General features: G+C 39.1%; 1 protein-coding gene across 5 annotated transcripts in view; it reads right to left on the bottom strand.

Annotated features, from left to right (window-relative positions):
- cadm1.L (cell adhesion molecule 1 L homeolog) overlaps window positions 1-18,994 on the bottom strand; it is a 126,434-nt gene extending 107,440 nt beyond the window's left edge. For 4 of the 5 annotated variants that reach the window (XM_018224647.2, XM_018224648.2, XM_041568597.1 and 1 more), the window contains exon 1: window positions 18,859-18,994. In XM_018224647.2, the coding sequence (XP_018080136.1) occupies window positions 18,859-18,934 (76 nt within the window). In that variant the 5' untranslated portion in view covers window positions 18,935-18,994. 5 annotated transcript variants of the gene reach the window in all.
- Between the last annotated feature and the right edge of the window lie 563 nt (window positions 18,995-19,557).

Genomic DNA, 19,557 nt, shown 5'->3' with positions numbered 1-19,557 from the left:
TATAATGTAGAAAGTGTTATTCTGAGACAGTTTGCAATTGGTTTTCAAGTTATTTAGCTTATTATTCAGCAGCTCTGCAGTTTTGCTATTTCAACAATCTGGTTGCCAGTGACCAAGTTACCCTAGCAACCATGCGCCAATTTGAATAAGAGACCAGGCTATGAATAGGAAAGGGCCTGGTTTGAAAGACAAGTAATAAATAGTAGTAATAACAATACATTTGCATTTGTTTTTTAGATGGGGTCAGTGACCCGATTTGAAAGCTGGAAAGAATCAGAAGATGGCAAATTACTAAAAAACTATAAAAATAATAATGAAAACCAAATGAAAATTTTCTTAGTACAGGCCATTCTATAACACACTAAAAGATAACTTAAAGTTGAATCAACCCTTTCAGGCTCTTTTCTCTGTCCAAGCCAGGGTAACCCTGTCACCAGCATATAGAAGGAAGTGCAAGAATTAACATTTAATGCGCACGTCCCTTTCATTTGTATTTTCCCTGATTGGCAAATCATTATCAGCCAATCAAATCAATTACTAGCAAAGGAAGGCAAAAGAAGGGGCATGTGCACTAGCGAGCAAGCACTGCCTACACCCAACTTGTAAAATTACTTTGCAAGCTTACAAAGCTGCATGGTTAGAAGGCCCTCTGGTTCACTAACAAAAAAGACCTAAGGATCTTTTCATTGCTACCTTTTCAGATATATTAAAAATATTAAATAAATGAATAATGAATTAATGAATTAAACCAAATTTCAAATAGTTACTAAGATCTATTTATTTCGCAAAATGGTTTAAAAAGGTGAAAATTCTGTTTAATTTACAGTAGAGCCACCATTTTACGTTTTTCAGAAGACCCAAAAAGAAAATGGTGTAAAATCCAGGAAAATGTAAAATCAGGTAAATGTATTATGCATAATATGCAAGTGGGACCACAAAACAACAATGAGGGAAAACAAAATCAGGGGATGTAAAAAGTGAGTCTACTGTATTATCTTTTTTTTGTGCTATGGTGAGAAAGGTCCGTCTAAATACTCATTCTCTATGAAGCATACATTCAAGCTACACAAATCACAATCCAGACTGCTTTAAATATAAATTCTATTGCATTGGTCCTCTACTTATGACCCACTGGTTGTGTGAAGGGAATAGCAGACTTTCCTCTTTACTTTGTAATGAGCAAAGTGCTAAACTGCATTTGTGATTTCCTCTTCACGTGTTATCCTGATTCCACTTTTAATATCACATAAATACAGGGAGAGCAACGATACATTTTAGAAATATGAGATGGAGCATAACCAGTACAGTATGTATTTTTGCATGTCTAACAGCAATGAAACATAATCTAGGGTTTTGTACAGGAGGATCTTGTTTTAAAGCAACGCCTTTGGGTTAGGATGTTACATTTTGCACTTTGTGAATCCAATTTCAGAATATTTAAACCCAGGGGGAGGAGTGTCAAGTCAAGATAGTTGAACAGAAAAAAATATGTAGTAATTGGACATGGGGCTAAAAGAATCAAAGTTGTAATACAAATAATCGAAGAATGAAACACAACCGGTTTTATTTCTTAGGGCTAGTCCACACGGGGAGATAGCGACGCGTTTGCGGTCGCGGCGACAAAGCGCCGCGACCGGCGCAGGCGACAGTTTTGTATGGGCGCCTATGTAAAAACGCCTGTGCTAACCACACGAGGCGATGCGCTTTTCAACAGTCGCCTGAAAAAGCCTGGCGAGGCATTTTCAGGCGACTGTTGAAAAGCGCATCGCCTCGTGTGGTTAGCACAGGCGTTTTTACATAGGCGCCCATACAAAACTGTCGCCTGCGCCGGTCGCGGCGACTGTCGCAGCGCTTTGTCGCCGCGACCGCAAACGCGTCGCTATCTCCCCGTGTGGACTAGCCCTTAACAAGGATTTCTTACTATATCAAACGGGATATGCACAAAGCCTGCTGCAATTGGCACCATACCAGATATGCACAACATATTGTTTTGATTTTTTTTTTTCTTTTAATAAGCATCCATCTTAGCTGTCTTTGTTAAATCAAAACAAGCCCCCATCATGTTTCATTTTAAGAGTCCAAATTGAAGGTTCAGCTAATAGAAGAGTAGTGAGGCCCTTGTGTTGCTTTAAAAAGTTGTGTTCCCTTTCTATTATGGATATACGTTTATTGTCTCTATTATACATTCTCTTCACTGCAGTAATCCTGTGGGCAAAATCAATTATAACAAATTAAAATGCTAATCATATAATGTTAATTTAAAAATTCGGATTTTTTTTTTCAAAAATATTATTTACACTTGTATTAAAAAGTTCACTATGTCTCCCCAGATTCACTCATAGTTGAGGTTATACTAGGCCCTTTCCTTATCACTACCACATCATTTGGCCAAAGGTTATTCATAAGCATATAAAGAAGATCACCGGCAGTGTAATAAAAGTTGGTATAGCTGAACATTAAAAGACATGACAAGAAAGTTAGAGCTGCTTTAAAGTACTTGGGGTTCACATTTTACACATTTTTTTTCCCAAGTCTCCTAAGCATTCTACTTTAAGAGGCCTATTTATCAACAGTCTAATTTTTCATGGTTTTTGAAACCACAACCAAACTCACAAATTTAAACTACGAATGGCATGAGATTCATAAAATAAAATCAAAATAAAATAAGTATGAACTTAAAATGACGCTCTTTGTTCTAAAAAATATGAATACCTCGGAAATTCTAGTTTTTCATACCATTCCTTGTGAAAAAAAACCCCCTGAAAACCTCTAAAAGTCCAAACGGATTTAAAGTGGTCAGATAGATCAGTGCAGCTCCCACTGACTTCTACAGGACCAACAACTTTTACCTGGCGAAGTTTATATTAAAGATTTTTTTTTTTTTATTATTTTTACAAATTTTCTCTAATTTAGAGAGCTTTAAAAAAAATTAAAACCCTGAATTTTTAAAGATATTCGTGGAAAAAAAATCAAATTGCGATCGTTAGTAAATGGGCCCCTATATGTCCATGAGTGCCACCAAACAGCTGACCATATCAGTTAGGCGACATAGTAACTTTTATAATCGTAGTTTAAGGAAAAGCATCAATATTAAAATGTATTCCTAACCTGATCTAGAGGCCTGAAGGGAGACACAAACAGATTAAAAAGTAATGACAAACTGAATCCAGTAACATATTCAGCTTTCCCAGAGGTCCAATTAGCAGGCAAATTCAGAGAGGACCCCTTACAAGTAAACATTATTCCGTCCATAAATGATCACCATTAGTAACTTGCTATGGCTCATGTAATTTTGCACCAGTTCAAAACTCAATGTTAAAGGGCCAACAACACCAGTAAAATAAAAAAAAAAACAAGTTACAGTAAAATCACAGGATTGTTTTAACATCAATTTGTATTTATACTGGCTTAGTTACCATCAAGTATAATGAACTGTTATATTATTACAGAAAAAAAAGATTTATAAAAATGATAATTATTTGCTTAAAATAGACTCTATTGGGAGTTGCCTTCTCGTAATATGAATAATAATAGATTTTATCTAAAGCTTCACTAAACACAATAAACAGCTTGGAGTTTTGTTTATCAAACAGATGGCTCAACTAGTTAAAGGATTAGCTTTCATGTTGGTGTAAATGGTATGTTAATGGTTTCTAATCAAACCATCAATATATTACACTACTGACTGGCTTGGGACAGAACAGTTGGATAATGCACAAGTGGCTGTACATTTGTTTGGCCACCTTTTGTTGTTCCAACTGTCTGGACCAACAAACAATCAAAATTGCAGAAAAGTATGAGGAGCGTCTCGTCTTTTGCCAATTCACCATGCACTCGCCAACATGGTGCAAATTATCTTTTCAAACCTGTCTTAGCATCAGAGAACTAACAGGATCTCAGTGGGATATGTCAAAATGAGCCCCCCAAACGTTTATACATGTCCAGAACGTCAAACAAGGTTACAGTCCACATATTGGCTGAGCTGAACAAAATCTTGGAATGTATTGGGATAGGGATGCACTGAACCCACTATTTGGGATTCGGCCAAATCCTTTGTGAAAGATTCAGCCAAATACAGAACCGAATACTAATTTGTATGTGCAAATTAGGGTGGGGAAAGGAAAATGTGGAATGAATTTCAATTCCATGTTGTGCGATGAAGTCACGCGATTTTAGTTCTCTACCCTAATTTACATATGCAAATTAGGATTCCGTTAGGCCAGGAAAAGGATTGGGCCGAATCCTACTGAAAAAGGCCAAATCCTGAATTCGGTGAATCCCTAGTTTGGGATTCAATGCCCCTCAGACTTGCACAAGCATTTGTCAGGGGATTCAATGTAAGTCTCCCCTACTTAGAAGGGGAGGAGGATGGAGGCTTTTGGTGCTTTGGTGTCATGATTAGTAACCACCATACTCATTGTACTTGCCTTAAAGGGAACATTGGCCTTATGATGATTTAGGCCCTGTAAACTTTTTTTTTTTTTTTTTTTTACAATTGGCCTTAAATATCAAATATATCTTAAATAGTTCTGGCATTCATAGTGCAGTGACAACCCCTGTAACCAGTGATATAATTTTATTATGTCTATAAGTTCCACTAGCGATTGTAAGCTCTATGGGACAAGGACCTCAGTCCTCTTGCCTTTTTAATACTTTGTACTTAAATACAAAGTACAGTTAATTATGGTTGATTATTTGTTTTTATCATTGTAATGACCCCTGTTTGGTCTATAATTTATAGTTCTCTACAGTGCTGTGTACATACTGTAGTTAGTGCTATATAAATATACACACATGCATTGTATAGGGCTGGGGTCATTTTGTTGTGTCTAGTTGTACAGGCCATGAAGAAACAAGTTTTATTGCATGGTAAAATTGGGTAATGTTTATGAGTCAACGATACAGGAGGCCTTTGACAAGTCGATAATGAAGGATGAAGCCAGTCTGCCAAAATTAGTTGCAATTGATTGGGAACACCTTCAAGAGTAAAATATATATTCAACTTTTAATATGGTCATTAGACAAACATACATCTGAATGTATGATTCATTTAGGAAGTCTGGCACTGAACACCACTTCTTGGGTGGTCGTCATCATCATCGTCGTGGAATGCTTCACCATTATAATGCCTACGCCTTTGTTGAGATGGATCAAAATCCATTAGTTCAGCCTGCTCCATGTCTTCGGTCTCTTAAAGAAGACAGGTTGATAAATGGAAAAAAGCATATTTAGAGTATACCTCCGAGTAACAGGTATTATTTATTGTAAAAAAAAAAAAACCTTCATGTCATGCTGTCCCTATTTTAAGCCCATGGCACTTTTTGATATCAAAAATTGCACCACTCACATACTGTTGTAGATGCAAACTGCATTATAACACCAGCATGTCTAGGACTAGGTCATTTCAAAGGGTTGGGGAGCAACTGTTGCAGTGTGATTTAGATAAAGTAAAAAGGCACAAACCAAGATCAGATAGAGCTACAAATGGAATAGGCCGAGACTAGCAGAACAATGCTAATAGGAAGCGCCCACCAATATTTGGTTGGCTGGGTCTCTATTCCTTTAATCCCACAAGAACACACAAAGGCCAGGAAGTATAGGAGTTAGGGAGCAATAGAACTACATTTGAGGGTGTACACTTAAATCAGACCTGGCACTGAAGCTTTTAAATAATGCATAGGTAGCAATTTAATAGCATTTTAATATGTGTATTTTAATTTATTTGTTTAAATAAGCTGCTCATCCTTCCACTCATATTATGGACATGATTTTTGTTGGTTTTATTTATTTTTTTTGGTTGATTCAATGTTAAAAACCTTATAAAAGCCATCTGCTGCAGGGTTGATTAATTACCATTTTATGTGCTGCATGATTATATGAGAAAAATCAGAGCATTGTCTAGATTGCAGATTTTAGAACATGTTTTAGAGGAATGCAGAGAAACCCTATGGATCAATGAGACTAAGCTATATACACTTTAGGACACTTGCCTTTTTTCCCCGCCTTTTAAACTTTGTTCTGTTTTTAGTAAGGTTATTTGAAGGGGATGAGCTGGCAATCATACCCACTACAGTCATTTCCTGATGACAGCCATGTGAGAGAAATAAACTGAACTTCTATTTTATGCAAAGACCATGTGACTAAACTAACTATCAAGGGCTGAAAAATGGGGGGGGGGGGCAAATACTATGACAGCCCCCAAAAACCAGGACAGCTGGAGAGTATAAAATAAATAATCCAGAACGATTTGATCTTTGGCACACCATTTACTTCATAGGGTGCATTTGATCCCAGGCTGCCTCCAAGCCAAAAAGAACTACAGTCTTTCAAAAGAGGGAAAAGTTGGTAGTCAGTAGTTGGACATGGCTCTGTTTGAAAACAGTGACGCCATTATAAGTGAATGTGATCTAGTATTCCACTGTAATTAGAAATGGCTGTATCTAAATTTTTGCTTGTAATAAACAGAATAGCCCTGTTACACTACTTGACACAGTGTAAATTGCTATAGTTACTGGTCTAGACTTGCTGGAGCCAAACATTTCTGTATAAGTACTGCAAGCTCCTTGGAATCACATTAGAGCACAGGAGGCACTCATTTAGGAATACCAGCTCCTGGAATTTGAACCAGTCACTGAACATTCAAGAAAAAAATAATATATACAGTATATATGTGTGTGTGCGCCTAGACCTCTACCGAGATCTTTTTAACCATATTTCCTTTTTTATGAACAGAGCGGTAGTTGAGTTTTTCCATGAAAATTGACATTTTTGATGTGAACTTGGCTTTTACTCAAGCATTCCTGCTGTTTATTATACAAATATAAGATGCACCCGTTAATCTGAAATTTAAAAACAAATTTTCCATATCTGGGTGAGGCAACATGGCCTGTATACATCTTTATACACCTTTTTAAACAGGAGCACAATATATAGGATGAGTGCGTGTTTATCCTAGTGATATTTGGGTTAAACACTGGTTGGGTGGGTTTGGGTTGAAATTTGGCCAACAAATGCTGGTTGAGGTTTGGTGCGAGTCAGACTAGAGATGTATACTCCTCCATTACGCATAAAGATTCCCTGTGTTGGAACCAGAGGCATGGACTGAAGTAGGGTACAGAGTGAGAAGACTAGGTTACAAGTCCTACAATGGCAACATTTTCAGGCCCGGATTTGTGGAAAGGCCACCAATGCCCGGAGGCGGCATGCTGCCCAACCACACCCACATTGGTTCGGAAACACTGTGGAGATCCGCAGGAGATAAAATAGTTTCAATTTCCTGTGCGCCAATCCCCATTGCTCTGGTCCCAATGATGAAATTTTGCACAAATAAAGGGGAGGGGACAGGAGCAACAAATGGCAGTGGGCCTAGGGGCGCCTGCTATGTAAATCCAGCCCTGAACGTTTTGTGGGTTAGGATCGGGTGCAGGTTACGTTTTTCCTGGTTGTATTTGAATGGCAGTGATCAGCCATAGCAATGTGCCATATCATAACCCCACCCCCTGACCTCATAGACCCAGCCCTGAAATGTCATCTGCCCTATCCAGACTCCACAGACACAAAAGGTGGCAACTCTATTCAGCACCCATGTGAGGTTTCACTCCTACAGTACAGACCTTTTTGTCAAAAAGTGTTCAGTGAAATTTGTTTACTACATTATTTATAACACCTAAAAGGAAAAGCAAGGGCCACCAGGAAAATATTAAATTTATATTCAACATACAGAAGAATATCTTTGTATTCACAATGATCATTTTATATCGAAGCAATTTGCTCCAATGCCTCCATATCTCACTTGAATTTTGCATATCTAGAGGCTAACTGAATATGTATGGGAACAATTACATGCAAAGTAAATATTTCCTTTTTTTCCCCTCCCCAAGTCTGGTACTTTTGCTTGCTTCAAATTAGCTCTTATTGAAAGTAAAACTTAAGTGTAGGAAATGTGTTTTATACTTTTTTTGATATTTAAAGTCTGCTGTTTGATCACAGAATTAACGAGGCTGTGATTTCGCCCATCTCCGATTACCAGCATACAGACGCAGGTTTAATTTATTCACCATCTATCACGAAAGGATTTAATGGGGTTTATGTTTAACCAAAATGCCAAGAGGGAAACAAAATCATGTTGTATCTATAAATCTTATTTCCTCTAGTGTTGGTGCTCCTGGAAATGCTTTTTGTTTTCAAGCTACAATGTAAACAGTTCCTTGTTTACAAGCAGCAACAATCCTTGTTAAACTTCCCTTGCCATGGTCACAAAACGTTGCTATTGTAGAACCCTTACCTGGGTCTTCTCACTCTGTACCCTATTTCTGTGTGTGTCTCTGGTTCCAAGACAGGGAATCTTTGGGAGCAGTAGAGGAGTATACTTCCCCTGTCTGACCCGCACCCAACCACAACCAGCAAATGGGCAAATTTCAACCCAAACCCGCCCAACCGGTGGTAACCCACACATTACTAGTATACACACACACATCCTATTTATTGTTCTCAGGTTAAAAAAGGTGTATATAGAGAGGTTTACAGGCTGTGTTGTCTCACCCATATATGGAAAATAAGTTTTCAAATAAGTCGTCCAGAGACGCCAATTTATTCAGTGGTATCTCTTTAGCTAACATCAAACAAGACTAAAACCTGGCCTACTGAAAAATGCAGGATGAGAATCAGTACCAATGCAGGTATTAGTTCCTTACCTTTGCCTGCACCTGGATCCACTGCATCTGCCCGGGTACAAGCACATGCAGCAGATTTCGTCGTCAAAAACACAAGAGTTTGCATTTCGGCACAGAAATCCTTTGCACGTGCCTGCATTCGGGCCCACGTAATGGATCTGGGTGCAAGCAAGGTAAGAAACAGATTCCAGCATAGGGGCTGATCCTTGTCCTGAGATTTTCAGCAGGTGGAGTTGCAGACCAGTATGATATTTTAGAATTTAGCTTTTGCTGTTTACATGGACTTTCTCCTGGTGGTTTCATATGGCAGCCACCCAAAGCATACTAAATTAAGCTTAAAATGCCTAATAGAGGGCACAGTTTATTGCACTTGCAATTTAGGACAGCCCATTTTCCATGTGTAATTAGCCAAACAACTGCAAAAACTTTTCGGAACTTTGAGAAGTATAAGGGAAAAAAACTACATTTGTGCAACTGTATCAGTTATATTATTAGTTACATTAGCTATTAGTAGTTTATTAGATGTTTAACAAGATGTTATTAGTTTGAAAACAGACTGCAAATGGATTCGAATGCCACGGTCTACATCATACTAAAGGTTAAATCTGAACTTGAGCTACAACTTTAAACGAACTGTGAGGCAATTTTTTATAGGGTTTCAGTATTATTGCACAGAGTTGCAGATTTCTTCAGGCTGCTAAATAACAGAAAGGCTCAGGTTAAAAAGGAGGAAGGAGGAGGAGGAAGGCTCAGGTTAAAAAGAAAAGTCAAACGCTGCATAATTTACCACCCAAAAAAGAAATAAATAAAATACTAATAAATCTGAGGCTGTACATTTTAAAACGAAAGCCTTAAATTTTATTTATTTCTGGCGAGATTAGGACACACTCTAACTAAAGCCTTAAATTCTATTTATTTCTCGTGAGATTAGGACACACAAACTGTCATTTCTCCAAACTGTCATCTGGAGTCTAAACATGAAGGAAATGTTCTGGCTATCTGCACAGCAGATTACCTAAAAGAGCTCCTTCCCATAACCATTTGGGGGCTTTCAAACATGGATACTCGGACTTTTAACTCTTTCTGCTCCATGCCAACACCTGCATCCACTGCTGCTCTACATTTCATGCCTCTCAACAAATACAAATCTTCTCCCACAAGGCCAAGGTTAGTACGTGACTGAAAGAACAGCCATACTCACAATGCTGAAATCTAAGCAACACAGCTACTGAAGGTGCCGAGAAGAAAAACACCTTAGGCCTTATAGCAATACAAATAGCATTGCTGATTTGCAGTACTGGAGCACAGTATTGGGTCAAATCAACCTGTTAAAAATTCTAGGATGTCCAGTGATACCTGTCTCTGGGAACACAAGGTTAAGAAATAAAATAGGAAACTTACACCTATCATTGCTATTTTGTTATACAAGACAGTGCAGCTCTGTCACACATTTGGTTTTATAAAAAGGTTATGGTCACAGCATTTATACACATGCAGTACATGAACGCGTGTTTGGAGAGAGATTTCTCAAGCATTTATAGAGAGAGCCAACAGACAAAGCTTTGTCTTTTCCTCGCGTGCACAGTCACAGCAGGGGTGCAATCTTCCTCAGATCTTGCTCACTGGCTGGCAAACCCTTGGGTTCATGCAGTTATTTTTATTTGTGCACTGCCTGATTTAGCGTCTTACAAAAGGAATGGCGCTCATTTTATTGGCAATTCGAAGTGATAAATGAGGCATGAAATATCATCAGGGCAGAGTTAAAAAAGATGAAACTCAATTTAAAGTAACATTACTGTCCTCCCTCCTTTCTCTCCTCACATATTCACCCCTCTATTTTCCACTTGAATTCCTCTTATGAAGTGCCAGACCACAGCACTGCCAGTGGCTCCGAATGCCCATTTTTGAGAACAAAGCATTACCACAGGATTAGAAAGTACAGTGAGAGATTAGAGACAAAACAAACAACAATTTGGAACTTCATCAAATATAAGAGCCGACAACCAAAACGTCCCCTCATTACCCAAACTCTTAAGCATCTTATCCAGAATTCTGATTCAGTCAGAGCATTCCAATTGGAGTCACAGGAGTGACATACAATACAATTTGTGAGGCAGTCTCATATGAGGCTGTAGCAATTTTGGACTGATCCAAACAGCTGTGCAAGAAATGAAATTCACTTGTAAAGCACACGCATGCAGATTTCATTCATTCAGGTTGTACAATCAACAAGGTTTTAGCAGAAATCTGAAATGAATCCAGAATTTAATTTCCCCAACATAAGTGCATCATATAGGACACTAGTTGAATTTGGTCAGAATGGGAAACATCAAGGCAAAGGGGTTAAGTTCAGCTCGGCAACAGTTGTAAGTAAATGTCACTTGCTCTATCCAGGATGAATCATTAATTAGCAAGGAGGGACTAGCCCCCCCACCCAGAGTAAAAGACCTCATTCACATAGTGTGTGTAACACACAGTAATGAATAGTCTTATTGTTTGCTGTAGAAAGACTGCTTCTGCACCCCTCCAGTAGCCCCCCTGTTCTGTCGTCTATAGTCTCCCTCAATGGCTCCCTTGTTCCCTCCCATAAATTCCCCAAAACATGACACTAATGCTACTCTTTGCACACAGAACAAGAGATGGGTGTAGTGGTCACTTTAAAGCAACAGCTAGTATTTGTTAATTGTGATTTATCAGTTATACGACTTCAAGTACAAAGCCTCCAACCATGAACTCAATCTGCCAATATATCAAACACACATATGGAAAACTTTAAAAATATTTCACTTATCTTGTTCCGAAGATCTATGTGTAAATGTAAATGCCATTAAACTTTGTAAAGACCAACTTTTCTTTTTAACCATAGCACCACGTAACTGTACAAAAACAGTATTATTTCACTTCAATTTAATACACAGTATTCACTTCCTAGTATTGCTTACTTACAAGTTCTTTTTTAAAGGTCCCTTGCAAGTTTTATGGACCACACCCTGTACAACACAACTTTTACAAGGAAAACACTTTCACAAACCTCTCAATAATGTAGTTGGTAAAGTGCAGGAATTGCCGCTGCACCCATATATAAAAATGATTTTATATAGGCCAAACATGGGCCGATAAAAGCTGCAGACAGACTGATCCCTACGACCGGCTTCCCATATCGATTTCTGGCCAAACGTTGACCAGATGTTGATCGGGCAGGGCTAAAAATCCCATTGGATCACAAACCGAATCTATTCGTTGATACGGTCCCGCCATCCGACTGCACGTATTGCCTGCATCATGATTTGATGGTTGGGCCCTAGGATCAGCCCAATATATGGGCATATCAGGGAGAGATCCGAACGTTTGGCAAAATCGCCAAAGGGTAGCAAAGTGTGAAGAATATTTTTTTTTTTCAGCGTATTACAGGGAGTCTTTTTACAAGATAAGCAGTGAAATTTAGTGGGCTCATTTACAGTTAATGGATACTGTCCATGGCTACAGGTATTAGGTTTATTATATGAAATACTTCAGACCTGGAGATTTCTGCATATAGTTTTTTCCATAACTTGAAACAACATGCCTTAAAGCTACTAAAAACATTTAAATGTTAAAAACAGTGTTTTTCTATTAAAAGGAAACTACTTTAATTTTTTTTTAAATAGGACTGTATGGAAATGCCAGACATATTTCGGAGTTTTCTGGATAAAAAGTTTTATGGGCAGATTTATCAAAGGTTGAATTTTGAGTTCATGTGAATTTTTTTTTACTGTAATAAATTTGAATATACTCACAACTTGAATATGAGGTTATTTAAGAAAAATCTCTAAAACTGGAATCAAATTAGACTAAACTCAAATTGTCTTATCTCCTAAAAAACTGGAATGTTTGGAAGGCTATGAACATCTTCCTCTGCCATCAACTTCTACATGAACTCAGCAGGTTTTAGGTTAGTCAAATTCAAGTTGTTCCCAGGGTCCAGGTACGATAAATTCGAATTCAAGTTTGGATTATTCACATCTCGAATTTGCGAATTTTAACCAAAAAACAAACTCGAAAATGTTAATTCTAATTTACAATTCAACCATTAATAAATCTGTCCCTTAGATCTTTGACCTCTACCGCTCAAACACTGTGCGAATTCTGCATTAACTAAACTAGTTTCTCACAAGAGTTATCCAGGGACACACTGGGAAACAACCTAAAAATAAATAAATAAAAAATACTAATATAGGGTGGCCTATTCAAACTCTGACTGACCAGTTCCAGCAATATGAAAAATTTTACAAAACTGTTCACTTTTGATAGTTCAGTACTAAAATCAGAAAAGTCTGTATAACAAGAAAAAGGGTTTCATTCACTTATGTAAAGGCATATACCTATTTACTGCACTTGTAAACTATAAACTATTTAAGTCTTCCATATAAATGATTGATTTTGTCATGAATATTGCTTGTTTACATGTTCTGCTTTGCAACATGCCTGCAAGTGCCGTCATAAACCCTGAGGAAAATGTTTGGTTTTTTTTCTTTTGTTTTACAGAATGAAGGGGCCACCATGAAAAATATCCCAATGCACATCATAATGCTTACAACTCCACACACTGATTAAAAGACAAGGAAACCATACCCACTAACTTTTATCCATGTAAAATTTCACATTTTCTTAGTTTATCTGTGTTACATTGTCTTAAGCTGACATACAACATCTGCACCACAGGCGCCATATTGCCAGTTCTAACATAACAAAGATGGCCGCATTGTGTTCATTGCACATGTGCGAATCCCCCTGTCCACTTAGAGATTCGAGGATGTGTTTTTAAATATACTTGGTTAAGATGTGTAACTGTTATGTGATGCATCACAAAAGGTAGGACAATATTTAACAGCCACGGATCTTAAAGGGATACTGTCATGGGGATTATTTTTTTTTTTTCAAAATGAATCAGTTAATAGTGCTGCTCCAGCAGAATTCTGCACTGTAGTCCATTTCTCAAAAGAGCAAACAGATTTTTTTTTCTATTCAATTTTAAAATCTGACATGGGGCTACACATTTTGTCAATCTCCCAGCTGCCCCCAGTCAAAACGTGTTTTGTGGGGTTTTTTTTGTATCGGTTGATTGGTTACCTACAAATAAACTATTTATTGGCAACATGTCATATTTTATATAAGAAAGGGCTTTCATTCTATAGTTCTGTAGAAATCCAGAATGTCCTTTAGCCCCCTTTATGTTTCTGGATCAAAATTAAAGAGGTCCTCAAAGCAAAAACTTTTTTTTCCACAGTACGTCTAAGCAGCTTTCCAATACACATATTACAATGGCAATTACAATTACATTTCCTGAACTCAAGTCTCTGACGTCTTTCACTGCTTTCAATGGCAATTATACTAAGAAATAGCGTTTTTATGGATGTATATTGGAAAGTTGCTTAGAATGACATTTTCTTTCGTCAAAAAAAATAATAATAATGTTTTTTGGGTGGAGAACCCTTTTAAGCCCATTGAGTCTGATGTCTGCTCTGTAAACACGTGTCTTTTTGCCCTATTCGGCATGATTGGCTGCCCCATGGCTACACAGAAACATTCATATAAACTATAATTAATGTTTCTGAGGCAAACACAGACATGTGCAGGTTCCATTTTCGATCTATTACAGCTTTTAGTTCAAGTGCTTCACATACCTCTTCCATGAGTTTGAACAATTCCTTAACTCCCTATTCCATATATAAATTCTTCCTTTATCCACAGTAGACCTAAACAAACATGATGCCATTCTGATGACAAACATTTTCCCTTCTTAATAACAAGAAGCTCCTTCCCCATACCCACACTTTCATCTGTTCCATTTTCCGTTCACTATTTCCCTCCTCCTCCATATTTCACACATATACTTGTTGATACTGAATGCATTTGCTCAACTTGCAACAGCTGCGCTCCAGCATTACTCCAATACAAAAAAATCGGACTGGTTATTTTGGCGTAGTGAAAGAGGAAGGAAAACCTGCGCAAATCATTTACATTGTAGCTTAACGGCATTAGGAAAGAGAATGTTACTTAATGTAGGGGTTGAGCATTACTAATCAGTGACAAAGAAGCGAGTAAACACTGTGCAATTTATGGGGAAGTCAAAGGAAAATTTTAATATTTTGCATACCAGACAGGGTTTTAAAAAGTGCCTTTCAAGTGACAAGGCAACCATGAAAAGAAAGGGCCTTATAATTATACATTACTATATGGTATAGGTAAAGTAAGCCATTGGTCCATGGAGCAAGCCGACAGATACTGTTGTGTGGCCACTTTTCTACTATTTATTTAGGTCAATTACCCGAATGATCGGAAGAGAAGGAAGTAAAGAGAAGCAGCGGCTGCTCAACTTCTTTTCAGTCAGTAGAAATTTTCAATCCATCAGGATTGCAGGATTATTTGTAACAATGGCCCGATTTGCCATGATCAGATGGTTGAGCAATATGGTTGAAATTGACCAAACTACCTGTTGAAAGATGGATATGTATAGCTAGCTCACTACATCTGAAAAGGCCTATGGAAGACAATAGAATACTGGAAGAAAAAGGAATATTTTCATAATGTGTTTGAGCAGCATAGTGTAAAGGCCTTAATAACCATGAAGAAGGTGCAGTAAAGTAAAACCACTAGGGGGCAAAAATCTGTGTCCAAAGAAATCAAGTCACAGTATTGTTTAGGTAGTCATGGATGGCTTTACTAACCCTTCTAATACAAGGAGATTTCCCATGGATTCTTGCTGTGCTAGTTATCTATTACCAAGAGGAACAAACTCTCTAGGCAGGTTGTTTTAATCCTCTCTATTCCTTTAGGTCTTGATTTGCTGAAATAAATTATTTAAGCTGCCATTATAGCAATAAGATAGCAGGGATGTAATGAAAACGGCTTACTGATGACAAGAGTTGGGAGAAGCAAAAAAGATGCATTATGGGGGCTGAAGGACCAAATGCTTATAATGGGGTAGGAAAGGGATATACAGATATATTGGCATCATGTAAGGAAGAAGATAGATTTTTTTTTTTTTTTATAACCAGCATCATTTAGCCTTTTATGCTCAGGACAACCAAAATTATTAAAAGCTTGCACAAAACATATTGTTATGTGCCAGAAGAAATGAAAATTAGCCTAAGAAAGTATTGCAAAGATTAGAGTCATTAATAATGGCATCTATCCAGTCCAGTGGGAGCCTTGTGAAGCAATGGCTGGGCAGATGGCTGGGCAGAGGCTCTCTACATGATTCGTAAAGGACAAATTTCTATTCTGCGTAAACGGGGAGTGATATAGAACGCTTTCCTGCACAACAGTCAGTGTTTAGAGGCAGGATTTCTGTAGGATGAGTATAACCAGTAGAGAGAGCAGGCTCTGCATGATGGACAGATGAGGGTTAAAGGAGAAATTCTGCATGGTAGGTAGGGAGGTGGGAGAAGAGGATTTCTGTGTGTTTTTGTTCTGGAAATGCAAACACTGCCCTCTTGATTCGGAACGCTGCCAGGACGGCTGCAGCCAGAATTTATGCAAAAGCAACGGTAACATGTAACAATATGGGTCATCCTATGTAACCTGAGCCCTGCTCTTCAAAGCCACTTTACCTTTGCCAATCAAAAGTAACAGATTGGTCACAGCACACAGCAGCATGACATATAGAGAATGATCTGCGCACACATATAAAAACACACACACAAACAGAATCCCGCTAGGGCTAAAACAGGATGGGCTCAGCCTTGGAATAGCAATAAAATATCCATTCAGAGATTTATTTAAAAAGAACATTTTAAAACAGGTTTGGAATAAAGCAGCTCATTCTCCCTACATAGAAAACCACCCCCTCTTTTAAACCAGCCAGCTTACACAAAGTGCCCCCAGGGAAAGAAGGGGGTGAGCAACAGTTTGAGATTATTCGACAACAGTGCTTTGCCATTTAGAATGCATATTAATCAGACAGAACCAACAACAGCTCTACCGTTTATTTAAATGCAGCAAAAGATGAGATGACAGAATTTACCCTGTCAGTGCGCCAAAGGGACATACATCATACTACTATGAGAAGCTGGTGGATTCTGCACTGGGCACAAGTCATCTACCTCACACATTCTAAGGGGGCCCCATATCAGTGCATAAAGGCAGATACCAGAATAGTAAAACATGCTTGAAATTGTTCATTGTGAGCTCCCAAACTGAAAACAGAAATGGAAATGAAAGTGCAGTAGAAACAATTGTAGCACACAGAGATTTGTGTGATTTACTGTGGATTTATTATAGGGAGCAGTAATGAAGAAGTGGACTAGCACAATCAGGGAACCAGCCCAGCACTGAATACATTCCCTCAGCAAATTGTGCTAAAGAGCGAGCTTGGGGACTGCAAGCTGCAAATATATAGCAACAGAGCTTTTGTTTGCTACAAGACAAACAGGAGGGGGGTTAAAACCTCCCATGTATAGGAATAAGCATAGATGCCGTGGCATTGGATGGGAACTTGTAGTTATCCTGCCCAAACGAAGGCTCTGAACCTGTTGAACTACAACTCACTAATCCATATCAGCCATTAACAGCAGTCAGAGGTAGCACTTGTTGGACGTCCCTAGTAACAAGGAGGATATTGCTTTGAGCACCCCCCTCTGCTATGCAACAAGTGGATCTTGGGGAAAATAAATGAGATATGGTTCATTTTACAATAGCTGTCTCATACACATCCCATTGTCATCCCTTATTTTAGGATTCTTTGGAACCTGCTCCCCAGCCCCTTCCCTTTTGTTCCACTTTCATCTCTTTCCCCCTCTCATCTCCCTGATCCTTCCATCTCTCTTTCATGTGCAGTCTTTTTCCCCGGCCATCCTTCTTCCCTCTCTCTCCCCCCACCCCCTCTCCATTCATCTATCTGCCTGCACTCCCCATTCTCATCCTTCACGTTGCCGTTTGCTGGTTCCACCCGTTCATAAGGAACATTATGGCAGGGAAACATTTGGGATATGCAACCCTGGTTTCAGAGCACCCGTGCAGGCTACCAGTCCCCCAGACAGCACCTCACTTCCCTCTCACTTTGCCTCATCCCCCACCACTTGGGTCCAAGCCAAATGAGTGATTTCTTCAAAGCCTTTTAAAATTGAATTATGTGCCAGTTATACAGGTAAAATACAGCGCTCTTTTCTTGCAGTGATTGCGTTGCCTCCTTTAACCCCTTACTCGCTCACTGATCCCCGTGGGCAGAACTGCTGCAATTACACACCAGTGTGGTACCACGTAGATAAAGAAGTGATTAACAGTCAAAGCCCAAACTGGAAAGCAAATTTGCTTTCGTCAAACACAGATCTCAGCTGCTGGGTGCAGATGGCTAGTGTGGCTTGCTAGTCAATGGCAAGGCCGCTTTAAGCAGAGAGGGCATTTTTTGGGGGATCCCCCAAGCACCACTCCTTGACAGTGAAGATTGTATGTAAAATCACAAGAGTATTTTGTTTTCAATAAAAGAGTTTCTATCTCAGTATATACATGAGGGATGTCCAACCTGCAGTCCCCCTGCTGCTCTTGGACCGCAACTCCCCTGCATCCCACCGACAACACAATATGGGGGAGGGGATTGTGAGCTCCAGTTCAACAACAGCTGGAGGAGCTGCAGATTGAAAATGTCTGATTTATGTAATTACCCCCAGATAGCGGACCCAGCCTTCTTGTATTTTCTTGGGGCCCCTTTTCCTCGAACCAATGGAACACACAGTTCTGCCCATATGAGACACTGCAGGATGCCTTTCATTGCACTGCGAAATGTATAAACGGTTTGGCCCCTCTCTTGCACTACAGGCATAGACCATCTGCAGCCCACTGTTCGACTACAACTCACACCAACAACTCGAGAACTGGAGAAGCGAGGAAAAGCTAGAGGACTGCAAGATGAACAACATTCATGCTCTTTCCAATCTATACGGTTTTGGATCCCTCCTTCCCACAAGGAAATCTCGTTGCCAATGATAGTGATCCTCAGCAGTTCATTTGTACAGAACAATGGGAGTAATAGGTAGAGAGAGAGCAGAGCCTGGATATCCCTGTCCTGTTAGTAGCCTGTGCTTTTCCCTCTCCCGCATTCCTCACTGTTATCCCTCCCTCTCTCTCCCTTGCTCTCCGGCTGCTAGTCTCCTCGCTCTCTCCTCCCCGTGAATCATGTCGCACTCATACACTCACAGCCGCTCTTTACCTTGCTGCAGCAATCCAGCATGGAGTCCAGTTAGCAGAAGAAGGAAGCGGAGAGCAGCTCCGGGATGACTCGCCATGTTCGGCACCTGCTTCACTCTGCAGCTTCTAGCTCGGCGCTAATCACATGCTAATGATATGTTAATCCATTCAACTGAAGGCTATGCTTTTCCAAAAGTTACGCCTCCCGCCCACTACTGACGTACAAAATAGGCGTGTTTTGGTGACGTCAGCATGCTCTCTGAACTGCTCCAACCACGTGGGTGATTCCATGTACAAACACGGGGGAAGGGAAGAGTGCTAGGAGTCTGAAGTAAACAGAAGGCGGGAAAAGGAACAAGAGAATTGTTCAGGGATAAAGTTGTAGCTGCAAAGTTTGAGTGGGATGAGAGATGGAAACAGAATAAGAATGATACACATAGGGAGGTTTCTCCTGCCAACAACACACAAATTGCTATATAGAAGTAAATGCTTACTCTAATTTCTCTCATGAAAAGCTATCTTTTGGTAACCTATCCAAACACAAACTCCCATCTATTGGGATTGTAGATGCACAAGCAATATCCACGTCCCTGATTAATGGCAGAGATAAGTAGAGCAATAGCATGTATGTTCGCTGTATGCTCCTGTTAATTGATAAAGATATGGGGAAGACACCATTATTAATATATTTTAAAATGCAGGAATTTTTGAAGTATAATCA

The sequence above is a fragment of the Xenopus laevis genome, chromosome 7L (genome assembly GCF_017654675.1).
Source record: "Xenopus laevis strain J_2021 chromosome 7L, Xenopus_laevis_v10.1, whole genome shotgun sequence".
Classification (NCBI taxonomy): Eukaryota; Metazoa; Chordata; class Amphibia; order Anura; family Pipidae; genus Xenopus; species Xenopus laevis.
The sequence above is the reverse complement of the archived record's forward strand: the minus strand, read 5'-3'. Positions and strand labels throughout refer to the sequence as shown.